Raw genomic sequence first — 21,565 nt, 5'->3', positions numbered from 1 at the left:
TGCCATTAGTACAGACTGAGGTGAACACCCGAGCAGCAAAATGGCAGATTTTTCTCGCCCTCGGTACAAAATGAGACTTCAAGTGCCGTGTGACAGCGGAGCATCTCCATTACAACACTGACGAGAAATAAAACAGCTTTTACCACAAAGCAAATCAGGCTTTGGCTCTGAAGCTGTGTGAGTGACACTGATCTCTCTGTGCATGTGTGTACGCCTGATCTTCATCCATCCATCTATCCATCCATCCATCCATTTACTCTAAGCTCTTAAGCAGCGCTGCTGTTAAAAAGTCCCCTAAAACTCTAAGCCAAGAGCGATAACATGAGCGGCTGGGGGATAACGTTGATGTAGTGTCAGACACACACAACTGACACCCAGTGTTACTCTCGTGTTAACAAAACCCATCACGGTCTGTCTGTCCGTCTGAAGGCGCGCGCTCTAATCTGCTCTTAATCACAAGCTCTTATTTACAAAAAAAAATTATACATTTTTTTATTAATGCAGCGGAGGTGGAGGGAGAGGGAGAGGATGGTGGTGATGGTGGTGATGGTGGTGATGATTTTGTGATTAAATGATGCCACCGTTGTGTTGCTGGATTAGGACGGGCGTGGAAATAGATTAGTTCTGCAGTGGTTTTTCATCATGATTGGCAGGCCTCCAAAAACTCCCTCTCCCCCCTTTTCTCTGTTTCTATCTCCCCCCCCCCCCCCCCCCCCCCCTTCTCTCTTTCCTAAAGCAGAGCTTTGTTGAGGTCTATGGTATGTAGGCTGCTAGCACCACCTGCTGATGAAGAAAGACATAACTTCCCTTTGAATTCAATTGAACGGGGTTGTGCAGCACAGGAGATGGCTCGACCCCCCAAAAGGGTTCCTGAGGCAAAGTAAAGGAACAAGGAAGAAGGGGGGATGAAAACGATGCCATCCGAACACTAAATGAGGGACTGCCTTTTGTAATTCCCCTAGTTGAGTTCCAGAGACAACCATGTCTCCTGAACATTACATTAATAGACAACTAATTTGCTTCCCCATTGCTCCAGTTGCTGCACGGTTTACTGGATGTTCTTTCCTGTTGTTGTGCCACACAGAAGTGGATGGCGGTTGGGTGGCGGGTGTACAAAGTGCAGGACTGAGACACTTAGGACTATCATGTTGTTAGATTAAGGGAACAAGATCCTGGTGTTGGTTCTTTAAAACTACAACACTGTTGCCTATTTCTTAAGCTGTTTAAGCCCCCCCCCCCTCCTCTGTATGTACATGCACGGTACTCTGGATCTCCTGGTCTTACGGCTGCATGTTTCTAACGAGGTTTCTCCAGACTCTGAAGCGCCTTTTCCTCTGAGTGTATTCAGTAGATGTGTGAAGCTCTGGAAAGAGAGACTGACCACTCCTCTGCCCTTCAGCATCAGCGGCTATCGCGCCCCTCTCTGCTTCCTCATTAGGGATTCTGATAGAAGCAGAACACGTAGACACACACATATCAACGCACTCCACTCACAGAACACACACACACACACACACACACACACACACACACACACACACACACAGTTTGATTCTAATTGGGTGACCCAGAGCCACTGATATCATCTGTTATGGTGTGAGACCACAATCTCACCCAGAGCGGCCTCTGCAGGCCTCCGAAAGAAGACGACTTGAGGACCGAGGGAAGGGTAAAGAAAAGACAAATAGAAGACAAACTGGCCTGGGAAGGAAGCAGAAGAGGGAGGAAGAGCACAACAACGACAAAAACACAAAGTGGCGCCGAGTTCATTAATTAGAATTTCAAATTGGACAAACTCAAGATGACAGCGTTGCGCTTGTCAAATCAGATCATGCCCCGGCGGGGTGAGAGAGAGGGAGGAGAGGGAAGGAGGCACACTGCTCTGAGCCAAACACCACTCTTAGTAGCTGAATGGGTGCCATCTCTCTCTCTCTCTCTGTCTCTCTCTCTCTTTCTCTCCATTTCCTCTGATTACGGCGACCGCCTCCCCTCTGTCCCCGCGTGAATGTCAAGGCCGCCTTAACAAGAAGTGACAATTAAAACATCATCGGCGTCCTCCGGCTGAATGGGAGCGGCCTGCCGGGGTCCCTGCTTTCTGTGAGGGAGAGAAAGAATAAAAGAGATGGAGGAGCTGGAGGGGAGAATACTACGAGCTGAGACAAGTGGACGGAGAGATATACTTTGGAAATATACACTGGACTATTGGGCCAATAAAGCCTAATGAACTGATATACATTTATGTATGTTTGGATGTGTATGTTTAAGAGATGGAGCAAAGAAAACAGCCGTGAAACATGCAGTGCACATCATGAAGGCTTTAAATCACCATGTAAAGACAGATCCAGTAAAACTGTGCCAAGGAATGAGATCCATGTAATACAGGACTGCATTTCTCTCAATACATTTTGTGAATGTACTGTCCCGTAATCAGATGAAAAAGAAAGTTTTATGTGGGTACAAAGGTTGGCAGTTCTCCAAATCCATATTACAATGAGTTACCAGTTTATTAGGTCAATCTGGTCAGTCGAATGTAAGCCAATACCTTGTATTTATGGGGGTGAACAACAGAGCACTTTTCTGTTAATAAGGAAAGTGACATCATTTTGTGGGCAGCGCGTATCTGGAGGCAGAATAATTCCCTTAACACGTCAGCTAACGCTGGCTAGAAAGTTCTGTTGGCTTGTTTTTGAACAAAGGCTGAAGAAAATACGAGTTTCTCTGAATATGTACAGTTACTCGCGCTCTGGGACCGCGAGTGTTACTTGAGAAAGTTAACTATCACCAGTGCAACCAAATTTGCTGACTCAATGACCAGACATGTACACACCTGATAGAGAAGCCGAGAGTGCCGAGTGAAGAGAAACCGAGGGTGTTGAATCTTTGGATGCCCATAACTATCTTGCGGAAAAAGTTGCTCTTCCAGCATTGGCAGCAGCTACCTAGACCGCAAAGTAACCCCAAAAAGAAGTCAGCACTACTCTGAGGTGATTTGTGTTTGCCTCCAGCCAACATTGTAATAGCCAAATCAGGATGTTGGCAGGAACAGGGTCTATACCAAAGAATTCAGTACAATATGATATCACTACTGCGACGGCAAATGTGCCAAAGATGGATCAGAGTGTAACCTCTGACTGTGTTAAATCCGCTCAATGCCAGTGTCTCCATTACTTCACACCATCAGAGTTACTTCAACACTTTCACATAGTTATGCATTATTGCCTCTCCCGCCCCCCCCCCCCCCCCCCCCCCCTCCCCTCCCCCCCCGTGAGCAACTTGCTCAACTCAAATTTGCTGTTTAGTGCTCCTGGAATGTTTTTTAGTAGAACGTTCAACAAGCCCTTAAACAATCATGCAACGTGCCCTCACCTGTCTCAATGTCATGTACATTAGATTAGATGTAATTTTAACGATCCCTGTGGCCGAATGATGGAGCGAGGAGCTTGATTTATAGCTGATGATCATTAAACTAATCGTTGTGGGCATTTAATTGCAAGGAAAAGCCAACAGTGGAAAGGAAAATAAAGGAATTTAGACACTGAGATACATGCTGTGGTAATTTCACCAGTGGCCTAGATTAAGCAGGCTAGATAATGTTTGGCATTTTGAAGTAGGCCTATGCGTTTTGCGTGCGCACTATGAGTGTGTGCGTGTGTGTGTGTGTATGTGTGTGTATGTGTGTGCGCTCTACACCAGCTGTGTCACTGCACACGAGGAAAGAGCTCGTGCCAAAATGAGCTGTCTCCACAAAGAGCCAAAAATCATCCAGCACGCAACTGGGCACCACCTTACGCACACAGACACACACACAGACACACACACACACACACACACACACACACACACACACACAGACACATATGGACATCCATTGCATGCACAGAGGCAGAAACACAGACAAGACCTCAGTTAATGAGGCATGAATTTTGGAGTGGACACAGCATCCTGAGTTTTCATTTTCAAACTAGTACAGTGTATCCTGAATGATGTTGCATGTGTGTGTGTGTGTGTGTCCAAGGTGCAGAGTGTGCAGACCAAAACAGCCAAGGGCTCTCTGCTTTGATGGCTTTCTGTTATGACTCCATTATGCTGATGACTTTGGTTCTGTTCCAGGTTCTCCAGAGTGTGTGCGTAGGGTGGCAGGAAAACACTCCTCAGCATCATTAAGGATTGTGGAGGTGCTCCGCCGAGCCTGGCTCACCCCTAAAGGTTCCAAACATTTGGAAAATACGGCTCTCTTTTTATTGCACCTGGAACCAAACTGAGACCCTGGTTCCTCTGGTCCAAATGCCAGTTTAGTTCCTAAAACGGTTCTTGGTCCTCTGGTCTGAGATGGAAATGCCCTTTGTGCCCCATTCACCCTCTTTAACATAGTTGTTGTTGTTGTCAATTGTTTTATTTCAAAAAAAGTAGAACGATAGTCATTGCCATAACAAACACAAGTTTCAGAGTGTAACAACCCCCACCAGTAACCTGGCCTTCGTTCCCACAATACTCCTACAGTGCACAGTACACGCAGTTACAGGCTGAGAGCTCTCTGTTTAACATCAGACTTTAACTCACAGGGAAAAATCTATAATAATAATCACCATAAAGCCGGACAGTATTCATATGGAACATCCCTTTCAAATGAGTTCACATGTACGCTGGTCAGATCTTGTGTCATATTTACAGTAAGAGACACCACTGGTCTGTAATCCATCACCTGCATCACTGACTGACTAACAAGTTCCACGGGGTAGTGAAGAAACTCCTGTATGTTACTTCCAGTTTTCCGTGACATTTATTTGATGCTCTTTACCAAAAGGTGATGCCCCGTCTACAGATTCTAAATGTTTAAAATGTTTCTGTTTACAATACAACACACTCAAATTCAGCAAACATCAGCATGTTCTCTGAAACAATAACACAGTACAACCCCAAAATGAAAAGGCTTTTGGCTTTTTAAACTGAGGTTCATTGTGAAACTTTGAGGCGGGCCCAATGTTTCCATACTGTAGCCATCAGAAGATTAGTTCATTAGTTAAACTAGTCCTTGTGTAGTTGCTCTGTAACTTTGCACAAGTGATGTGAAATTCTCTGTAACTATAACATCTCACTTATCATTTCTCTTTTCATGTTTTGAATCCTGCATGCTGGTTGGAAAGCAGCAGAAAAAGCTACTGTAAGTTATTGTGCACTATTGCATGATACATTAGCCTACTTTTGTTAATTATGTTGGACAGTTGTGTGCTTGTCATTAATTTAAGCTTAAAAGGGGGCAAAGTTGTATGACACACTCGCCGCAGAGCCAGCATGTTGCAGTTAAACTACAAATATTGCGCAAACATTGTTACATATCGTTCTCTTATGAACGCAAAGTGTACGATAGCCTTTCGTTGTCGCGTGATGGTATGACCTCCTCGTACACACGCTGGTCATTGTGAAGGTGTGCGTGTGTTTCAGGTCTCTTCCTCGCCGCTACACCAGGAGAGTCCAGTCGCTGGCCGTGCGTCCATGCTGTAAGAGAACAAAGGTCGTGGAAAGGTCACAAGAGAGTCCTCCGACAGAAATCGCACGTCGCTGAGCTCCAAACTTCTCTCGCCCGCCGCCGCCTAATTGCGAGGCAAAACACAAATCAAAAATGTGAAATCAAATATCCGTGAGCAAATCTGCAAACTCAGACCCCGACGGAACACAACACAACGGAGCAAAGGAACGAGAATAAAAATCAAAACAAAATGTTCCCCAATCCGTGACAGCCGCAGAGGCAAATCCAATTATTTGTGTCTCATGTTGCAAATTTGTTCTAATGGTCGAAGTGAGAAAGTAAATAAGCGCCTGCGAAGGGGAAACAAAAGAATGTGATTTCTAATTAACTTGAAAGAGGAACAGCAGGGCGACTTAGTAAACCCATCTTTCATCTGCTGCCTCAGACCACTCGTTTGTTTGTGGCACAATGTTGTGTTCAAGATGGGCGAGGAGGAGGAGGAAGAGGGGGAGGAGGAGGGGATGGGGGGGATGGGGGGGTGGATAACACCGCACCGCTTCCCTCCAAATGAAATGTCAACAGATTTACCAGCGCTGCAGAAGGAGCGCAGCGTTTTCCAGCGTTTTGTCGATTTTATTGTTCATTAAGCTTCGCCGCCGTCCCCCCTCCCCTCCTCCTCCACAACTCTTCTTCCTCCTCCTCCTCCTCTTCCACTTGTTCGAGGCTTCATTTGCAGCATCTTGGCTTTGAAGATCACAAAAGGCTGAGGCAATAATTGGGTTTGTGCAATTACAGCGAGCTTAATGAGAGAATTCAGGAGTTTGTCTTGCCCCTATCTCCAACTCTCCACACTCCACCATTAGGCCGGCAACCGTCTCTCTCTCTATCTCTCTCTCTCCCTCTCTCTCTCTCTCTCTCTCCTCCGCTCTCCCCCTCTCTGAAGCACTGTCGACGATGTTATCGGATGTAAAGATGAGTTTAACACATTGAGAACACACATCACGCAGGCACACGAGGCCGAGGCCTGATGGAGAGAGCCGATATGCTAATCTCCGGACCAAAAAGAGAGAACAACAAAAACACAGATGGAGCACAGAAAGTAAACGGAGCAAGAGAAATGGAGGCAAAGCAAAAGTCACGAGTTGAAGAGATAAGCCACATCAATTGATCATAGTGTTTAGAGGACATTCAGGAGATGAGGGAGATTCACAAAATGAAACCCAGAGGACACTATCTGCTCACGTCCTTTGGACGTGTGTGTCTGCAGGGCCACCAGCGTGAATGCAGTCAAACTTTATGATTCATAATCAGTTTGTCAATCGAAACAACTGACCTTTAATTCTGAGATGGTTTGGAAAACACTGGAAAATCAGAAATTACAAATCTCTTTGCAGATTAAAAATCAGTTCATGGATTCTAAGCATTATCAACAAAATGTGCTTAAAGTCTCAAAAGTAGAAGTGCTCATTCTGCAGAAAAATGTATCATCAGTGTGTGCATTATTAGAGTTTAATAGCGAAGCATCAATGTCCAGGTGTACAGGACTTTACTGGTGAAGCTGGTCGAGGTGTAGCTAGTCTTTAGTATGTTATACAAGCGGCCATTAGATGATCATCTAATGGAGTCAGAAAGAAGAAACTACTATGTCCTGCTGCTCATATCTGTATAATGTAAATGAGAATTGGTTCTCAATTGATTTTACCTGGTTAAATAAAGGTCGAACTAATAACTAACTAACATCTTTTAGCACTTCCATCTTTTTTTTTTAATAAGTTCACCTCATTGGGCTTTATTTACATGAAACCGTCTGAGAAGTTTAGAATGAAAATGTTTTTCATAAATGTACCATCTTATATTAAAGTCTAATCTGAAAAGTAGCCAAATATAGTAAAAAGTATGTTATTTTATAGTGGAGAAGAAGAAAGTAGCATTATGGAAACACTCAAGTATAAGTACCTCAAAACTTTATTTAAATATGCAGTAAAGGTGAGGCATTTGCCATCTTTTAACCTGGAGGTAAACTATTTAATATCACTCAACATAAACAGTTATAGATTAGTTTGGTGGACAGGTAACACTGGCCTTCAGGATTTGTGTGGGTTGGCCAACGACTGTATATAAGAAGTGGACATAGTCCCTGTGATGTCACCCTTTGGTTTGTGGAACTCGGTTATGAAGGTCTCCATCTTGGTTTGTGTCCATATAACATATATATAATATATTAAGACATTTTTAGGCCACCAAAATGTTGAAATTCACTTTCATGAACTGGACACACTGTGAGAGGGTCTAAGTAAAACAAAAACAGGTACTGATGACCATTAGAAAGAATGCAAGTTTAAGGTACTTCAGCATTGGCTTCACTTTTCAGGTTGCCGCCTGCTTTTAGCTTAAGCTCTGGGGCAGAAGCCATAAAAGAGATTGGAAAAGGTTTTGGAAAAGTGTGTGGCCAGATAGGAATTTGGTTTATGTTGATATTTGTTGTGACAACCTCCCCGGAAAGGAGGAAACATTTGGTCTACGCTGTACCAAGACCTTCTTAGTCTGAAAGAGATCTCAACCATATGCGGGCATTTCCAAGTAGAAGGGAGACAATAAGGATGACATTCAAGCTCATCACACCCCTACTAATAATAGGCTCATTACACCGCATAATAACAGTCAGTGATACATAACATGCTCATTAACACAAATCGAGCCTTCAGCAAAGAACATTATGAATCCGTTTAAATCTGTGGCGCTGCAAACCACTGTAGAGGTGCAGTGTGTTTAGGCTATGTACAATATTACTAAGTCATTACTCATGACCCAATATGATAATTCACTTGTTATGTACTTGCAGGCATTGGATGTTCAATGAGGATCAATGGGGGTTTGTTAAAAGAAATAACAACTTAATACGTTGATCTCATTGAGTTACATAATAACCACTCTGATAGCAGTCCAGTAATTCAATTACAGAGAGATAAGTTAATATTTAGAGGGAATATTTGTTTTTGTTGGGTCTTGCTTTTCCTCAACCATATTTTTAATTCAGTGAGTAAACATTTCTATTCATTTGACTTTTGTTTTTATTGGGCAAACATGTGACAAAGTATAACATTGTCATTTGGTTCTAAAACTGCTGTCACTTGCACTTCGATCTCCAAAGATCATATCACTGAATACTTAATTCAAATTACCCATTACTACATAGAAAAAGAGTCCTGAGGGTGAGGAGTGTAAAGAACACAGATGTTCAACCAGCTGTTACTGAGAGATGGAGAAACATCTGTGTGTGTGTGTGTGTGTGTGTGTGTGTGTGTGTTTGTGTGTGTTTGTGTGTGTTTCTACCAACCTGTATATCTATGAGTTCCTTTGCTATCCGTGAAGTCAACTGCGAGTCTTCCTTACAGGGGATGTGCAAGTTCTGAGACACACACAAACAAACACTTTTGATCATTTAACCGGTTCTGAGAATCGACTTGATGCAAAATAAACATAGATTATCTAAAGTAAACAGATTATGAAACTAAGTGAGAAGCCAAAGGGTTCTTCCAAACTTCTGAATATGAAACTGCCCGTGTGTGCACAAGAGACCCATGGCCTCAGTCTTCAAAGCACTAAGCTTCTAAAAAACTGTTCACATGCAGTACTTTGTAATATAGTAAAATCTCTTTTTAATATGAAAAATGTAATCCATTCAAAATAGCATAACTTTTTTACAATTTAACTGAAATGAATGGAGGCTCTCGATGCAAAGTCCAACTTCCTTTAAGTTATCACGGAGCAGAAGATGAGAGGGCAGAGTGGAAAGAGACTGAGGCTTTAATTAGCAGCAGTTTAGCTTAGCTTAGCATAAAGACTGGAAACAAGGGCAAACAGCTAGCCTGGTTCTATCCTAAAGTAATAAAGTCTGCCTACCAGCACCTCTAAAGTTCACTGATTAACACGTCACATCTTATTTGGGTATTCTGATAAAAAATGAAGTGTATTAATGTAAAGTTGCTGTTTTTAATAGTTTTATGCTTTATTTCGTGGCACGGAGCAGTCATTTTCTGAAGTCTGGCCGACACTGAGAACACCAGCAGAAATCTGGCTCCTATACCAAGAAATAGCTCGGCATGTCACAATTATTTATTTGTTTACCTTTGAACAGTGCTAGGCCAGCTGCGTCCAAGTCTTTTTGCTAAGCTAAGCTAACAGGTATGTAGCTTAATATCTAGATAGGGCCTACCTCTCTGAGAGTGGTATTGATCATCTCCTCTTACATACATACATAATACACATAACATATAAACTATATTGAGATTAGGCTACATGAAAAAGAATGAATTGCTTGAGAAAAAATGTTTTACAATTCAATTAAATATGCAATGGTAAACCGGTAAACTAAATTAAATACAAGCCATTAGTCTGCTGCGCTCTCTTACCTCTCCCTGGTAAACAATGTGTCCGATGGGACAGATCATGCAGGCAGTCCCGGAGCCAAATACCTCTTTGACCCGCAGCTGCTTCAGAGCAGAGCACAGCTGGCTCATGGTCAGGTAGCGCTCCGTCACCTTAAACTCCCCCTGGGTACAGAGGGACCGGAGGGAACGCGATGACTAATTTGTCATATTTATCCATGCATGGTGACCTTTATGGTCTTTGTCTCTCTCACCCATTTCCTGGTCAGTTCCAGGATGCTCTGTCGGGTTACACCTGGGAGTATGATGCCGTCCAGTGGTGGAGTTGCAAGTTCCTCCTCTGTAAAATAATAAAGTAATAAATAGAAGAAAGTAAAACATATAAATAAATAAAAAACGACTACTATTACTGAAGATGCCGTCTGGAATCATGTTAGAGTGACATTGTTGTTCTGTCAGTCGGCTCTGTAAAACGTTGGCGTGGTGCATATGGAATCGGAAGTTGAACCATTCACCCTGTTGAGCCCTTAACCTGCAGCGAAACACAACAGCCTGTGATTGGGTGTGAAGTGCGCTTCTGGTTGGGAAACTGACCTCCATCCTCAGTGATCCAGTGGAGGAAGATGTTCATGGTGCCTGCCTCTGTGATCTGGTGGTCCTCCCCGTACAGCCACAGCACCTGCTGGCACCCATGATCCTCTGCTTCATACTGGGCCAACAAAGAACACCCGTAGTTTCTGAAGGACACCAAAACAACAAACAGTTGCAATTTTGCCAACATTGCGTATGTTGCGTATGTTTGAATTCAGTGAAAGAATGTGCGAACACTAGAATAGCTCATGTTTTTATTGGGGCAGAACTGTCGTAGTAATAGTGCATATCAATAAAAACTAAAACATGAATGCAGTATGCGTCTACCCACCCGCCCATCTTGTAGTTTCCAGTCCCTCCTTTCCAGGCCCGTGTGTACTTTGGGTCGGCCCACAAGGACAGACCCTTTGTCTCACTGTTGAAGTAAGAGCCCACTCGACACAAGATCACATACAGCAAGGCATTGGCAGGCTTCTTTACACCCAGAGATCGCTGCAATGGACACGTAAACACACAGCAATGAAAATTCTATGTAATTTGATCAAAAAGAACATAACCGTCTGTCTCCACATGTACGTCACAACCCGTCGCTGTCCTCCTTACCTCAGTGCCAAGGAATGTCGGTCTGATGTACAGACTGGCCGATTCTGAGTGAGGAACCCAGTCCTGGTCGATCTCTACCAGTCGCCTGATGCACTCCAGAAGCTCTGACTGATCAAAGGCCTGGAGGAGGTAGGGAGGTGGAGAAAGAGAGAGGTGAACAGAGAGTAGGTGGAGTGGGAGAACCATTCACTCTTCACATCCATCTTACAGGCAGGCAAGCTCTCTTAGCAGAGTTGGACATGCGGTTCATGTTGAGCATCGGTCTGAAGAGACGCAGTTGGTTGTCATCCCCACGAAACGCCTTCAACCCTTCAAACAGCTGGCGAGCACAGAAGAAGAGAGAAGAGGGTTGAGATCATTTCTCAAAAGCAAGATCTGTTTCAAAACCCTCTCCATGCTACCAGCAATTCAATTCTGGTGTAAATACTAAACAATTTATATTTGTAGTCAAAGTGGTTTTGCAAGTGGTCAAATTAAAACACTGGAAATAGCCTGTATAACAATCACCATGGGTAACCAGGTTGCTAAAAGAGTAACATTCCCAGATAAAATAGGACCTTGTAACTTCAGTGTCCTCAATGCTAGCTACTGCAATGATTATGAATCTAACTGAGTTTGGTTTCTGTGTATTCAAACATCCATTATGCATTTAGTGCGATGTGATGAAATGCTTTAAACACTTTTAAAAAAAATGCATATTCTGCTAGTTGTTCCCCTTCATATTTACTTCATGTGCGCTGTATAGTTAGATATTTTTGTGTTTTGAAAATGCTGAAACCATCATCCAGACTTTTATTTTGCCCTATAACCTGACTGAACTCCTTAATATGTATGTATATATATGTTTGACCAGTCAAGTCAGCCTCCTGACAGAATGCAGCAGGAGGCGATATATCAAATCCGTTTGAGCTTAAAAGGTATAAAAAGTTAGTCTGAATGCTTCCTGCCTGTATGCCGTAGTGTAGTGACGAACAGGCCGGGTGGAGTGACAGGTTTCCAAAGGGCTTGATGAGCGGAGCCTGCCAGCCGTCACTCGCACTCCACTCTATGGTCAGCATGTGGTCAGTGAAGACGTTCCCGAAGGCAGGCTCGTCCAGTTTGGTCTTTGGAGTGGAGGACAGCTCGATGACCAGGTCAGCCGCCTGGTCAACAACAGCAGAGGACATAGTGACGTTAAAGGAAAAGGTGGACATGCAACATTGAGGTCCCAGAGACAGAAACACTGACTTTACACAGATGGCAAACAATAAAAAAATATATTGGAGCCTTTTAAAAATGTATTTAGTGCGCCTGCTATGCAAAGTATAACGAAATTGTCTCATCAGACTTATTTTTTTTAAATCAACTTGTTGCCTGTCATTTTGTTTGTTTTGCAATCTGTGATGGGCCAGCAGGGGTCACTGTGTGACTAATTAATTGACTGCCTGCAGCAACAAGAGCCACAGTCCACAGTGAACCGACTGCTGCAAAATCAGACAGCAGGCCAGCCACGCAGTCACATGAATGAGACAGAGACATACAGAAAGGAACTGGAATGAAAAAACAGGGAGCCACTTTACTTGAATCTGCAGTGAAGCTGTCTTTTTCAACGAGCCCATTCAGAAGTCAAAGGTCACGGTTAATAAATACAGAAAAGAATTGCATCACTAGCATTGAGGGGGCTTAGATCTCCGTCCAGCCTCTGAGTCACTCACTTGTCCCCATGCTCCCTTTGTGGCGCTGCCGTAACAGCAGGTTGAGAAGTATCATGTGTCATATTCATCAAGAACAAGTGGTGTCCTCTCCTGATGTTCGGCAACACTGAACTAGCTGATCCTTCCTCTGGAGAGCTTTCCTGTTCTGCCATTCAGTCTTATCTGTTTCACTTGGTTAGGATTAGACTGGCTCTATATCCCCTCTGTCCCGGTGCAGAATGTTGGTTTGCACCGTAATCCCAGATTACAGTACTGGAAAGTGGCGGGCAACCACAGAACAACACAGAGTGGAAGTGGCCGGGAATGCACTTTTCTTTTCTTTCTGGTGTACTTTTTTTTTTGTTCATGTTGTCTATGATTATAATTTCAGTGTTACATCAAATGCACATATGCATATTAATATACTTGTTTCATTGTTTAAAAGTTCCTTTTTTTACAAGTGTGTCTTCTCCGCTAATGCTCGTCTCCATTCTCCAAACCAAAGCCAACATGCATCCTTGTGAACGTGCGTCTGTGCGTGTGTGCGTGTGTGTGCGTGTGTGCGTGTGGTGTGTGTGTGTGCGTCTGTGCGTGTGCGCGTGCGTGTGTGTCTGTGCGTGTGTGTGTGTGTTTGCACACGTCCACCCTAATCTCCACCTGAGCTGCAGGTCTGCTGCATTCAGGGACAGAAAAGAAGCAAAGCTTCAGGTACTTAGCGTGAGCTGGGGAAGTGGATTCTGCTGAGCAGGCTACTGCGGGAGGGAGAAGGAGTACAGGAGTGGACACTAGTTGTGTCCTTCCCTTTCAAAAGATGGCGACAACACAGACGTTATTCTGTTTAAAGAGGAAAGCTAAATTGAACTGCTTAGAAAAGGCTCGCTCAGAGTGACAGCAAGTGGACTTCTTTTCTTTTTCCCTTTCTCAAAGCGCTGGAATATCCATTGGATTAGTTGTTCATGTGTTTACTGTCACAATAAGAACACTGTTGGATGACTGTGGCTCTCGAGGCCTCGCAGTGCTGCTCCTGGCACCATGAGGGTAAGAAGCAGTGCTGGAGTATCTTCTATGTGGAGCAACGGGGAGTTCTTTTGAGTGTCAGCAAGCCAAAGAATCATCAAGATGCTGCAGCTGGAGCAGCTACTGGGGGTATGTGCTCTGAAATCATGATGGCATTCAGACCTCAGGCTTAACTCCCACCTATGGCAGTTTAGCATACCATGCATTGTACAAACCAAACACCCATTCCAATAACTTATTTCAATACCTTGAAGCTTGGAATGCTGCCGTCAGCCATTGAGATGAAATGTAGCTGCTTTCCTGAAAACCAAACCAAAATGTATACAATAAAAAAAAATAGATTTCCAATGTGCGCTCCTTTTCCTTCAATAACAAACTGAAACATGTACTAATCACTTAACAAACAGAACACATCAACAACGTGTACATGACAGAAGGAAGGTGTTACCGGAGGGGGCATAGAAGTTGGTGAGACAGTTTTTGACCCTTGCATCACAACAACATATTGTAAACCCATTACTATTAAAAACATATTTAGAACTGCTGTCGAGACCCTCTGAGATCTGAACATTGTACATGTTGGTATTTCTCTAAGGCGACCAGCAAGTATGAACTCAAAGTAGATGTGGGAATTTGTATTCATAATATCACTACAGCTCTGTTTCTATGATTTCTTTTGTTTTTTTGTTTTGCCAAACTTACTGATTTCCATCACTTTGTACGACAAGGGACACATGTCATTCTTCACCAAAAATCTTTTGAACTGCTATAATCATTGGCCCTCACGAACATATGTCACTATGTAGTGGAGACTCGTCCACATACGAAAACATCTGTCACTTGGCTGTTGCAATATCAATATTAATAATGTGTACCTGCAACATACCGCCAACATGTATCCCCGAGACTCACGCACACGCAATCTAGGTGTCAATATTTTTGCATGACTTACCTTCAGATCGGGAGCGACCTTCGGACACGGAGGTTCCTGGTGAACGGTCTCTCGGCCTCTAAACCGCTTACAGATCAGGTTGAAACCAGTCTGCGTAGTCGCGATCAAACAGGCAAATTACCCAAATCAATATTTCAACACCACACCTCTAGCATTGTGACACTGAACTGCTATGAAGTACGTCAGCGGCTCAATATCCCTGTCTCATAGGGATGTTTGATGGTTTCTTATATATATATATATATATATTTATATGTATATAATAAACCAGAGAAAAGTTAGAGACACACACACACACACACACACATATATATATATATATATATATATATATATATATATATATATATATATATATATATATGTGTGTGTGTGTAACTTTTTTATGTGGGTGTGGCAGGACGTCGCCTGGTTGTCAGTTGAGATCATGCTCGGGCACCAACGGCCTCTAATTGAGTGTGAGAATTGATATTAATAACACTATGAAGTTCCCGTAGCCTCTCCCACTAGGTGCTGTGTCTCATTCAAGCCGCAGGGAGGAGGTGCTGCCTTATTTTGTCTTTCTTCGTGAACAACCCACCAGGCTTTTCTTTGAACTCTTTCTGTCTCGAGCGCTGAGTTTCAAACTACACGCGCGCGTGCTCTCGTGTGCGCGTATTGGCAACCCTTCGACGCGGATATTTGCTCCCACAAGCTTCACGAGGTAAAACAACAACAACTACAATATCTTGGTTTTGGACTCAGTGTTCAGGTGCATGCTGTTACTACGGGGACACCGTTGCGCACGAGCCGCTGGCCAATTAAGCTAAATGACGTTTCTCTTTCGACGCTTTTATTGTTAGCTTTTTTGCTTATTTTCCTCCTCAACGTGTAGTAGCTTAACCGTAACAAAAAAAACAATGTCCGTAATGAAATTAATTGTGATATTGAGTTTACATTTTATTTCTAAAGCTGGGAGTTGTAAATACATCTTCTGAAACACGACTGTGTTCACAGGTTAAAAGCAAACTCTTTGACTTGATTACCTCGTTTGTGCACCTGGTGCTTTAGGCGATGCTTTGAATGGGACCTCTCTTGCCTTTTTAATAGCGACCGTTTGGACTTTTTTTTATTGAATTGTGCGTGGCTCAGGCGAGTTAAAATGCAATTCCCCGTTTTATCCCGCAAATTGTTCATATTGGGCTACTCTATATTCGTCTCAAATATGCCCAATTATTCTCTGTATGCCTGACATTTATATTGTGTTCCCAGATTGCAGCTTTACCTGCTGATCTTTATTGCCTCCGACCTTGGAGTTAGTCCAACCAGACAAAGCAGTATAGACTGAATGTGACTGATAGCCAGTGCACCAGAGGCGTTGGTCATCTATATCATTTAAAAGTTTTTACATTTCTATATTCCTTTCTCTTAATTTAACCAACTTTGCATGCAATCAAACGTGTGTGTGTGTGTGTTTTTTCTCTCCTCAGACTTCAGCCTCTCCTCGAGCCCTAGCGCTGCAGCCCTGCCGTCAGCAGCATGGACTATTGCACGCCCCAGTCCAGTCGACGCCACAACCCTGTGGACAGCATCTGCCGCAAGCTACAGACCATTCAGTGGCGTGGTGACCGCAAGCCCAATTCCCCTTTTCAGATTCCAAAACTCTCATCCAACAATTACGACAGCCCACAGAGTGGCCTCCGGCACAACCTGGAAACCATCCTGAAGAAAGGGACCCTCCACAGAGACCAGGGGGAGAGTGGGAAGGAGAAAGTGAAGGGGAGAGGGAGAGGGATGGGTACTGCGGCTTTCCAGAGGCGCAGCCTGGATCCCTCTGTCCCTCCGCTCACCCCTTCCACCCCAGCATGTAACCCCTCCACGCCAACTAACATCACATACACCATCACTAGCACTCTCGGCGAGAGGAGAAGTGCTGATGGGAGTGATTTAAGACAAGTTGAGACATGGCAGGGGTATTGCTCGACGCCGTCCAAAGACACCCCTTACTTTACATTCACACGAGGATCACAGTCGGTGCAGCCCGAGAACGAGAGGCCGAGCAGCACGACGCCTCTGAGTCGTACGTTCACCCCAAACCACAGCACCCTCTCCTACAACCTCAACTTCTGCTCAGCGGACAAGGGGAACTCAACAGAGTGTGAGCTGTCCTACCCAGCTCTGGTTGTGAAAAGACTGTCTATGGGAGATGGAGGTAGGTTGGAGTGGCTGCTGGCGAGCTGGAATGTGCAGGTTGTGGTAGCAGTGTACTTGCAGCGGAAAGCAAAACAATAATTAAATGTGACGTTCCAAGCTTTTTCTAGTAAGGCTGTATCACCAACCAGGCAAAGCAAACAATTTCCAAAGGCTCCAGGCATCGCAGTCCTTTTTTCATTTTTTTTTTTCATTCAGTTTAAGTTTGGTTCTGTCCTTTCTTGAAGTCTTTTTTTCTGTCTATCTAGATCAAAACCTACATTTCAGTTGTATGCCTACATGTTCATAATCCTAAATTTAAAATATGTTTTTTTCAAATGACCAATGTAAAATCTGGGATCAGGTTGTCTCCCAACTTAAAAAGCTCAAGTCAATGTGTGTGAAAGAACAAGGGTTAAGGGAAGGGGGCCCACTGACTAGTTTTTAGTCGCAGCCTTAAACTAATTTGTTTGTAACTTTGTAAAGGAGAGTTTCTAGTCATGGCAATTTTACAGTTGTTAATGTTTCTGAAAATGCATCATGTGCTTATTTTTCTACACAACTCAATACACTCTTTGTTTGGTGTGTTCATGTTGCATATTCATACTCAGGATCCTCAATGGCTTCTGAAAACAGGAAGGAAAATATGGCAGAAATCAGCCTAATCTGTGAGGAGAATCTCCTCGATACCATCTTCCATGCCTGCGACACCCAGCGCCGAGGTATGCTCACACAAACGCACACAGTCCTCTACGGTTGGTTACAGCATTTCAGTCTTCCAGCCAGCTGAATGCGGTAGCCTGATCTACTAATTACAACTTTTCGTTGAGTATACTATTGTGTATTTTTCTGTGTAGAAGGCAGAAGTAATTCCCTCAGCTTCCATCAGTCGCACAGTATCAGCATTGTCTGTCTTCCTCTTGTGCCCCCTAGCATTGGCAACACAATCTTTTATTTATAGGTTTTCTTATCGGTTCAGTGTTCTTTCAGTATTTTAATGGTGAAAAGCTTGTGCAGTAGAGGGGATCTGTCAGAGGTATATCTTTAATGAAGTACCGAGGATGTGGCCATTGTTTTACAATTTTTCGAAGAGGAAGATTACCATTTTTGAGAGTTGCAGACTCTTCTGAAGTTTGTGCTGTTCAGGTGATTTGTTTCCATCTACCTCAAACCAATAAAATGAGTAGTAGGTCTTAAGATAAAATATGTTGCCGCCATGATTGGTCTGATTTTTAACTTGATTTTTAATGCGATTTAATCTCACTATTGCTGTTTCTGTGGAAGTATAGCACATTTCTGTCACATTCAGCTTTGTGTTAGTTTGTTTATGAAGTAGAAACGGCTTTGTAAACCTGTGAAAATAGTGTTTTGGTGAGATGTCTATGAGATTTGATAGATGTCATCTGAAGCATTTTTGTCATAGGGGAGAACTAGTCCACAGTTTAGACTACTGTTGTGATAAAAATATAAATGCTGAAAAGCTTTTTGAAAAAAGAAAACCGCATTGTGAAACTGACTGAAGTAATAAAGTTAATCATAATTTTGACTGTCTCTATGGTTACTGCGTTTGCAGCCTTCACCTATAACTGAACAAAGCAAAAGAAAACTAAGGAGAAGTGCGTTAATGATATTTATTTATTTATCTATCATCACAGTTCCAATGGGATAAAAGTATCTGGTACGGTGATGATGGTTTTCTTGAGTGTCTCCATGTCACTCATCTTCCAGGTAAAGTGTACGTGTCTCACATCGTGGACTACCTGCGGCACACCACCAGTCGCAGCTCAGAAGACAGCGGACTCGAGGACCTTTGCAACATGCTCGATCCAGAACGCAAAGATGTCTCCATTGACCTGGATACGTACCACGCCGTCATGAAGGAGTGGATTGATGACTGCCGCAACAACGGGTACTGAAAAGCTGATAAAGGGCTTTAGTCCAAAAACATTGATTCCTTAGGCATGTGATCCTTTACTTAGAAATGTGTATTTTCAGTGTGGTTCATTTGGTGAGTGGACATCCTGGAACAAGTCAAGCTTTTGTTAGAGTCCCTATTTTTAAACTGTAGGTGTGACCGTTGAAAACTTTTTACAAAAATTACTTTAAAGGTTGGGAACTGGCAAAGATTTAGAGTTAATAGATGGGGCACTAATAGATAGTTTGTGCAGTTCTTGGTTTCATTTATTTTGAAAATGAAAGGGAAACAAAAGGTGAGATGTTTGTTTTGCTATTATGACCAGATTCCACAATTTATTTTTATGTTCCAATCAAGATCTGCACTATGACTAAATTGGTAGCTAAATTAACTCCACGTTTGTGCTTTTATTCTACATATTTGTAGAACGTGACATGTAAAGGCAAAGATGCCTTGTACCATCTTTATTGGCCCTGTGATTTTATTTTTAGCCTTACAGGAAAGAGCGACTCATTTATTCTGGTTGGGTTATGCAAGTAGATTTGTGTAGGCTGATTATGCGTCATATGAGCGATTACTGGCGAGAATGTTTCCAATAGTTTCAGCTATGTGCATCTCTGTTTAACAAGGTGTCTTTTTTGCGTCCTGCGCTGTGCGCGTGTTGTGTGTGTGTGTGGCGCAAGTGGTCACGTTTTGAGAAACCTGGTCGAGATGATGCCTCTAAGCCATTGTGTTCTGGTGTTTAACAATTGGCCTTATGTGTGGGCTGAAAATAAAGCTGAAAACTTATTTAAAGAGCTGCAACTGCTACGATTGAGGTGCAATTTTTGTGATGATTCATCTTGTTACTGACGAGATCAAAGGGTCCCTGCATCAACTGTGGGTGAAGATATGCTTAAAAATAGTAGTTGCTGACTACACACACACACACACACACGCATGCACACACACACACGCACACACTAGTATAACTGAAATGTACTCCAGCCAGAAAGCTCTTTTTGCAGAGCGCTCTGGGTCTGTTTGTATACCATGTAGACTCTACCAAGTCTACCTACGGGTACTAATAAAGTAACCAAACCAAAAAATGATGTACAAACGCTCTACTCAGTCAGAGAAGAGAGCTGACTGTTTTATTTATTTTTAGTTCTCAATGTGTCAGTCACCAAAGCAGTTCAGTTTTTCGGAGTCTAAAAGAAACGTCATAGTGCATGACTGCCAAATCCTGCAAAATATTGTGTAATTCCTTGAATTTAATGTTTGATGTCTTCATTGCATCTCAGGGAAGAGACAACAGATGACATTGTTCAGGACTCAGTCAAACTCAGGGACAACCTGTCTGGTGAGTGTGTTAATTAATATCTTTGCATTTCAATTCCTTGTATCCTTTACACATTAAATTTATAGTTATCTTTTGTGTGTTTTGGATCTGTGTGCGTGTGTTTTAGCCACAAGGTCCATGCTGCTCAATATGACCTCAGGAAGCTTGGAGGCATTTGGCGGGGAGGCATCCAGAGCAGAATTGTAAGTGAGGTGTGTGTGTGTGTCTCCATGTTTGTAAGCAATACTTTATCTTTTTATTGGTATGACCGGTGCTTTATAAAATACACTTTATTTTAAGGCTAGTATAAGTATAGTGTTGCTTTTTTAAATGACAAAGATGACAAATATAATAATTTTTTTGTTAAATGCATTGAGGCGCTGCAGGGCTTTTCTTTTCAGCTAAAACACTTGCATCTGGTTGCCATGATGCCAAATATCTGCAGAAGTAAAAGAAAATAGCATTAGTTTAGCCCTATGTGAACATTATGAATTAAGCTTCGACCTATTTGGCGCTGCTCTAGAATAAAGTTACAGCTTCTGTGTCACATGTGTAAATTGTCCGCAAACACAGGCATTGATCTTGCTGCTGTATGATGCCCAGCTATTTCATAAAGTCATGTAAAAAGTAGCCTACCGTCTACATTTGTTTAGTGACTAAGAATCTGAAAGTGGATGTTTCAAGCAATTTGGATGTCAGAAGGACAGTGCGGATTCCGTCCCGGTCGTGGAACAGTGGACCAGCTCTTTACCCTCGCAAGATTACTCGAGGGGTCCCATGTGCTTTGTAGACCTGGAGAAGGCTTTCGACCGGGTCCTTCGGGGGTTTTTGTGGGGGGTGCTGCGGGAGTATGGGGTGCCGGACCCGTTGGCACGGGCCATCCGGTCTCTGTACGCCTGCAGTAGGAGCTGTGTTCGTCTCCTCGGTAGTAAGTCAGACACGTTCCCGGTGGGTGTTGGCCTCCGCCAGGGCTGCCCTTTATCACCGGTCCTGTTCGTGACCTTCATGGACAGGATATCTAGGCGCAGCCAGGGGGCGGAGAGGATCCGGTTCGGGAGTCTCGGGATCGCCTCTCTGCTGTTTGCGGATGATGTGGTCCTGTTTGCCTCCTCGGACCGTGACCTCCACCATTCACTGGGGCGTTTTTGCAGCCGAGTGCGAAGCGGCAGGGATGAGAGTTAGCACCTCCAAATCTGAGGCCATGGTGCTCTGCCGGAAACCGGCGGATTGCTCCCTCCAGGTGGGGGCAAACTGCCTACCCCAAGCGAAGGAGTTCAAGTATCTCGGGGTCTTGTTCACGAGTGAGGGTAAGGTGGAGCGGGAGATCGATAGGCGGATCGGTGCGGCTGCAGCAGTAAAACAGGCGCTGTACCGGTCCGTCTTGGTGAAGAGGGAGCTGAGCCGGAAGGCAAAGCTCTCCATTTACTGGTCGGTCTACGTTCCAACCCTCACCTATGGTCACGAACTCT

At 43.5% G+C, this 21,565-nt stretch overlaps 2 protein-coding genes across 2 annotated transcripts in view; one reads left to right on the top strand and one right to left on the bottom strand.

Moving 5' to 3' along the window:
* Nucleotides 1–4,714: 4,714 nt before the first annotated feature.
* bcat1 (branched chain amino-acid transaminase 1, cytosolic) overlaps nt 4,715–21,565 on the bottom strand; it is a 30,385-nt gene continuing 13,534 nt past the window's right edge. Inside the window, exons 6-15 of the mRNA XM_034525857.1 lie at nt 13,987–14,039; nt 11,997–12,191; nt 11,258–11,368; nt 11,050–11,169; nt 10,778–10,938; nt 10,450–10,592; nt 10,110–10,195; nt 9,880–10,020; nt 8,805–8,876; nt 4,715–5,496 (exon numbers count right to left, since the gene is read on the bottom strand). Of these exons, the coding sequence (XP_034381748.1) occupies nt 5,458–5,496; nt 8,805–8,876; nt 9,880–10,020; nt 10,110–10,195; nt 10,450–10,592; nt 10,778–10,938; nt 11,050–11,169; nt 11,258–11,368; nt 11,997–12,191; nt 13,987–14,016 (1,098 nt within the window). The 5' untranslated portion in view covers nt 14,017–14,039 and the 3' untranslated portion in view covers nt 4,715–5,457. The remainder of the gene's footprint in view (nt 5,497–8,804; nt 8,877–9,879; nt 10,021–10,109; nt 10,196–10,449; nt 10,593–10,777; nt 10,939–11,049; nt 11,170–11,257; nt 11,369–11,996; nt 12,192–13,986; nt 14,040–21,565) is intronic.
* Nucleotides 15,272–21,565, top strand: part of lrmp (lymphoid-restricted membrane protein) — a 30,408-nt gene continuing 24,114 nt past the window's right edge. The window contains exons 1-6 of the mRNA XM_034525853.1: nt 15,272–15,394; nt 16,161–16,882; nt 17,472–17,582; nt 18,589–18,769; nt 20,059–20,117; nt 20,224–20,299. Of these exons, the coding sequence (XP_034381744.1) occupies nt 16,210–16,882; nt 17,472–17,582; nt 18,589–18,769; nt 20,059–20,117; nt 20,224–20,299 (1,100 nt within the window). The 5' untranslated portion in view covers nt 15,272–15,394; nt 16,161–16,209. The remainder of the gene's footprint in view (nt 15,395–16,160; nt 16,883–17,471; nt 17,583–18,588; nt 18,770–20,058; nt 20,118–20,223; nt 20,300–21,565) is intronic.

This window comes from Cyclopterus lumpus, chromosome 23 (assembly GCF_009769545.1).
Source record: "Cyclopterus lumpus isolate fCycLum1 chromosome 23, fCycLum1.pri, whole genome shotgun sequence".
Classification (NCBI taxonomy): Eukaryota; Metazoa; Chordata; class Actinopteri; order Perciformes; family Cyclopteridae; genus Cyclopterus; species Cyclopterus lumpus.
The sequence above is the reverse complement of the archived record's forward strand: the minus strand, read 5'-3'. Positions and strand labels throughout refer to the sequence as shown.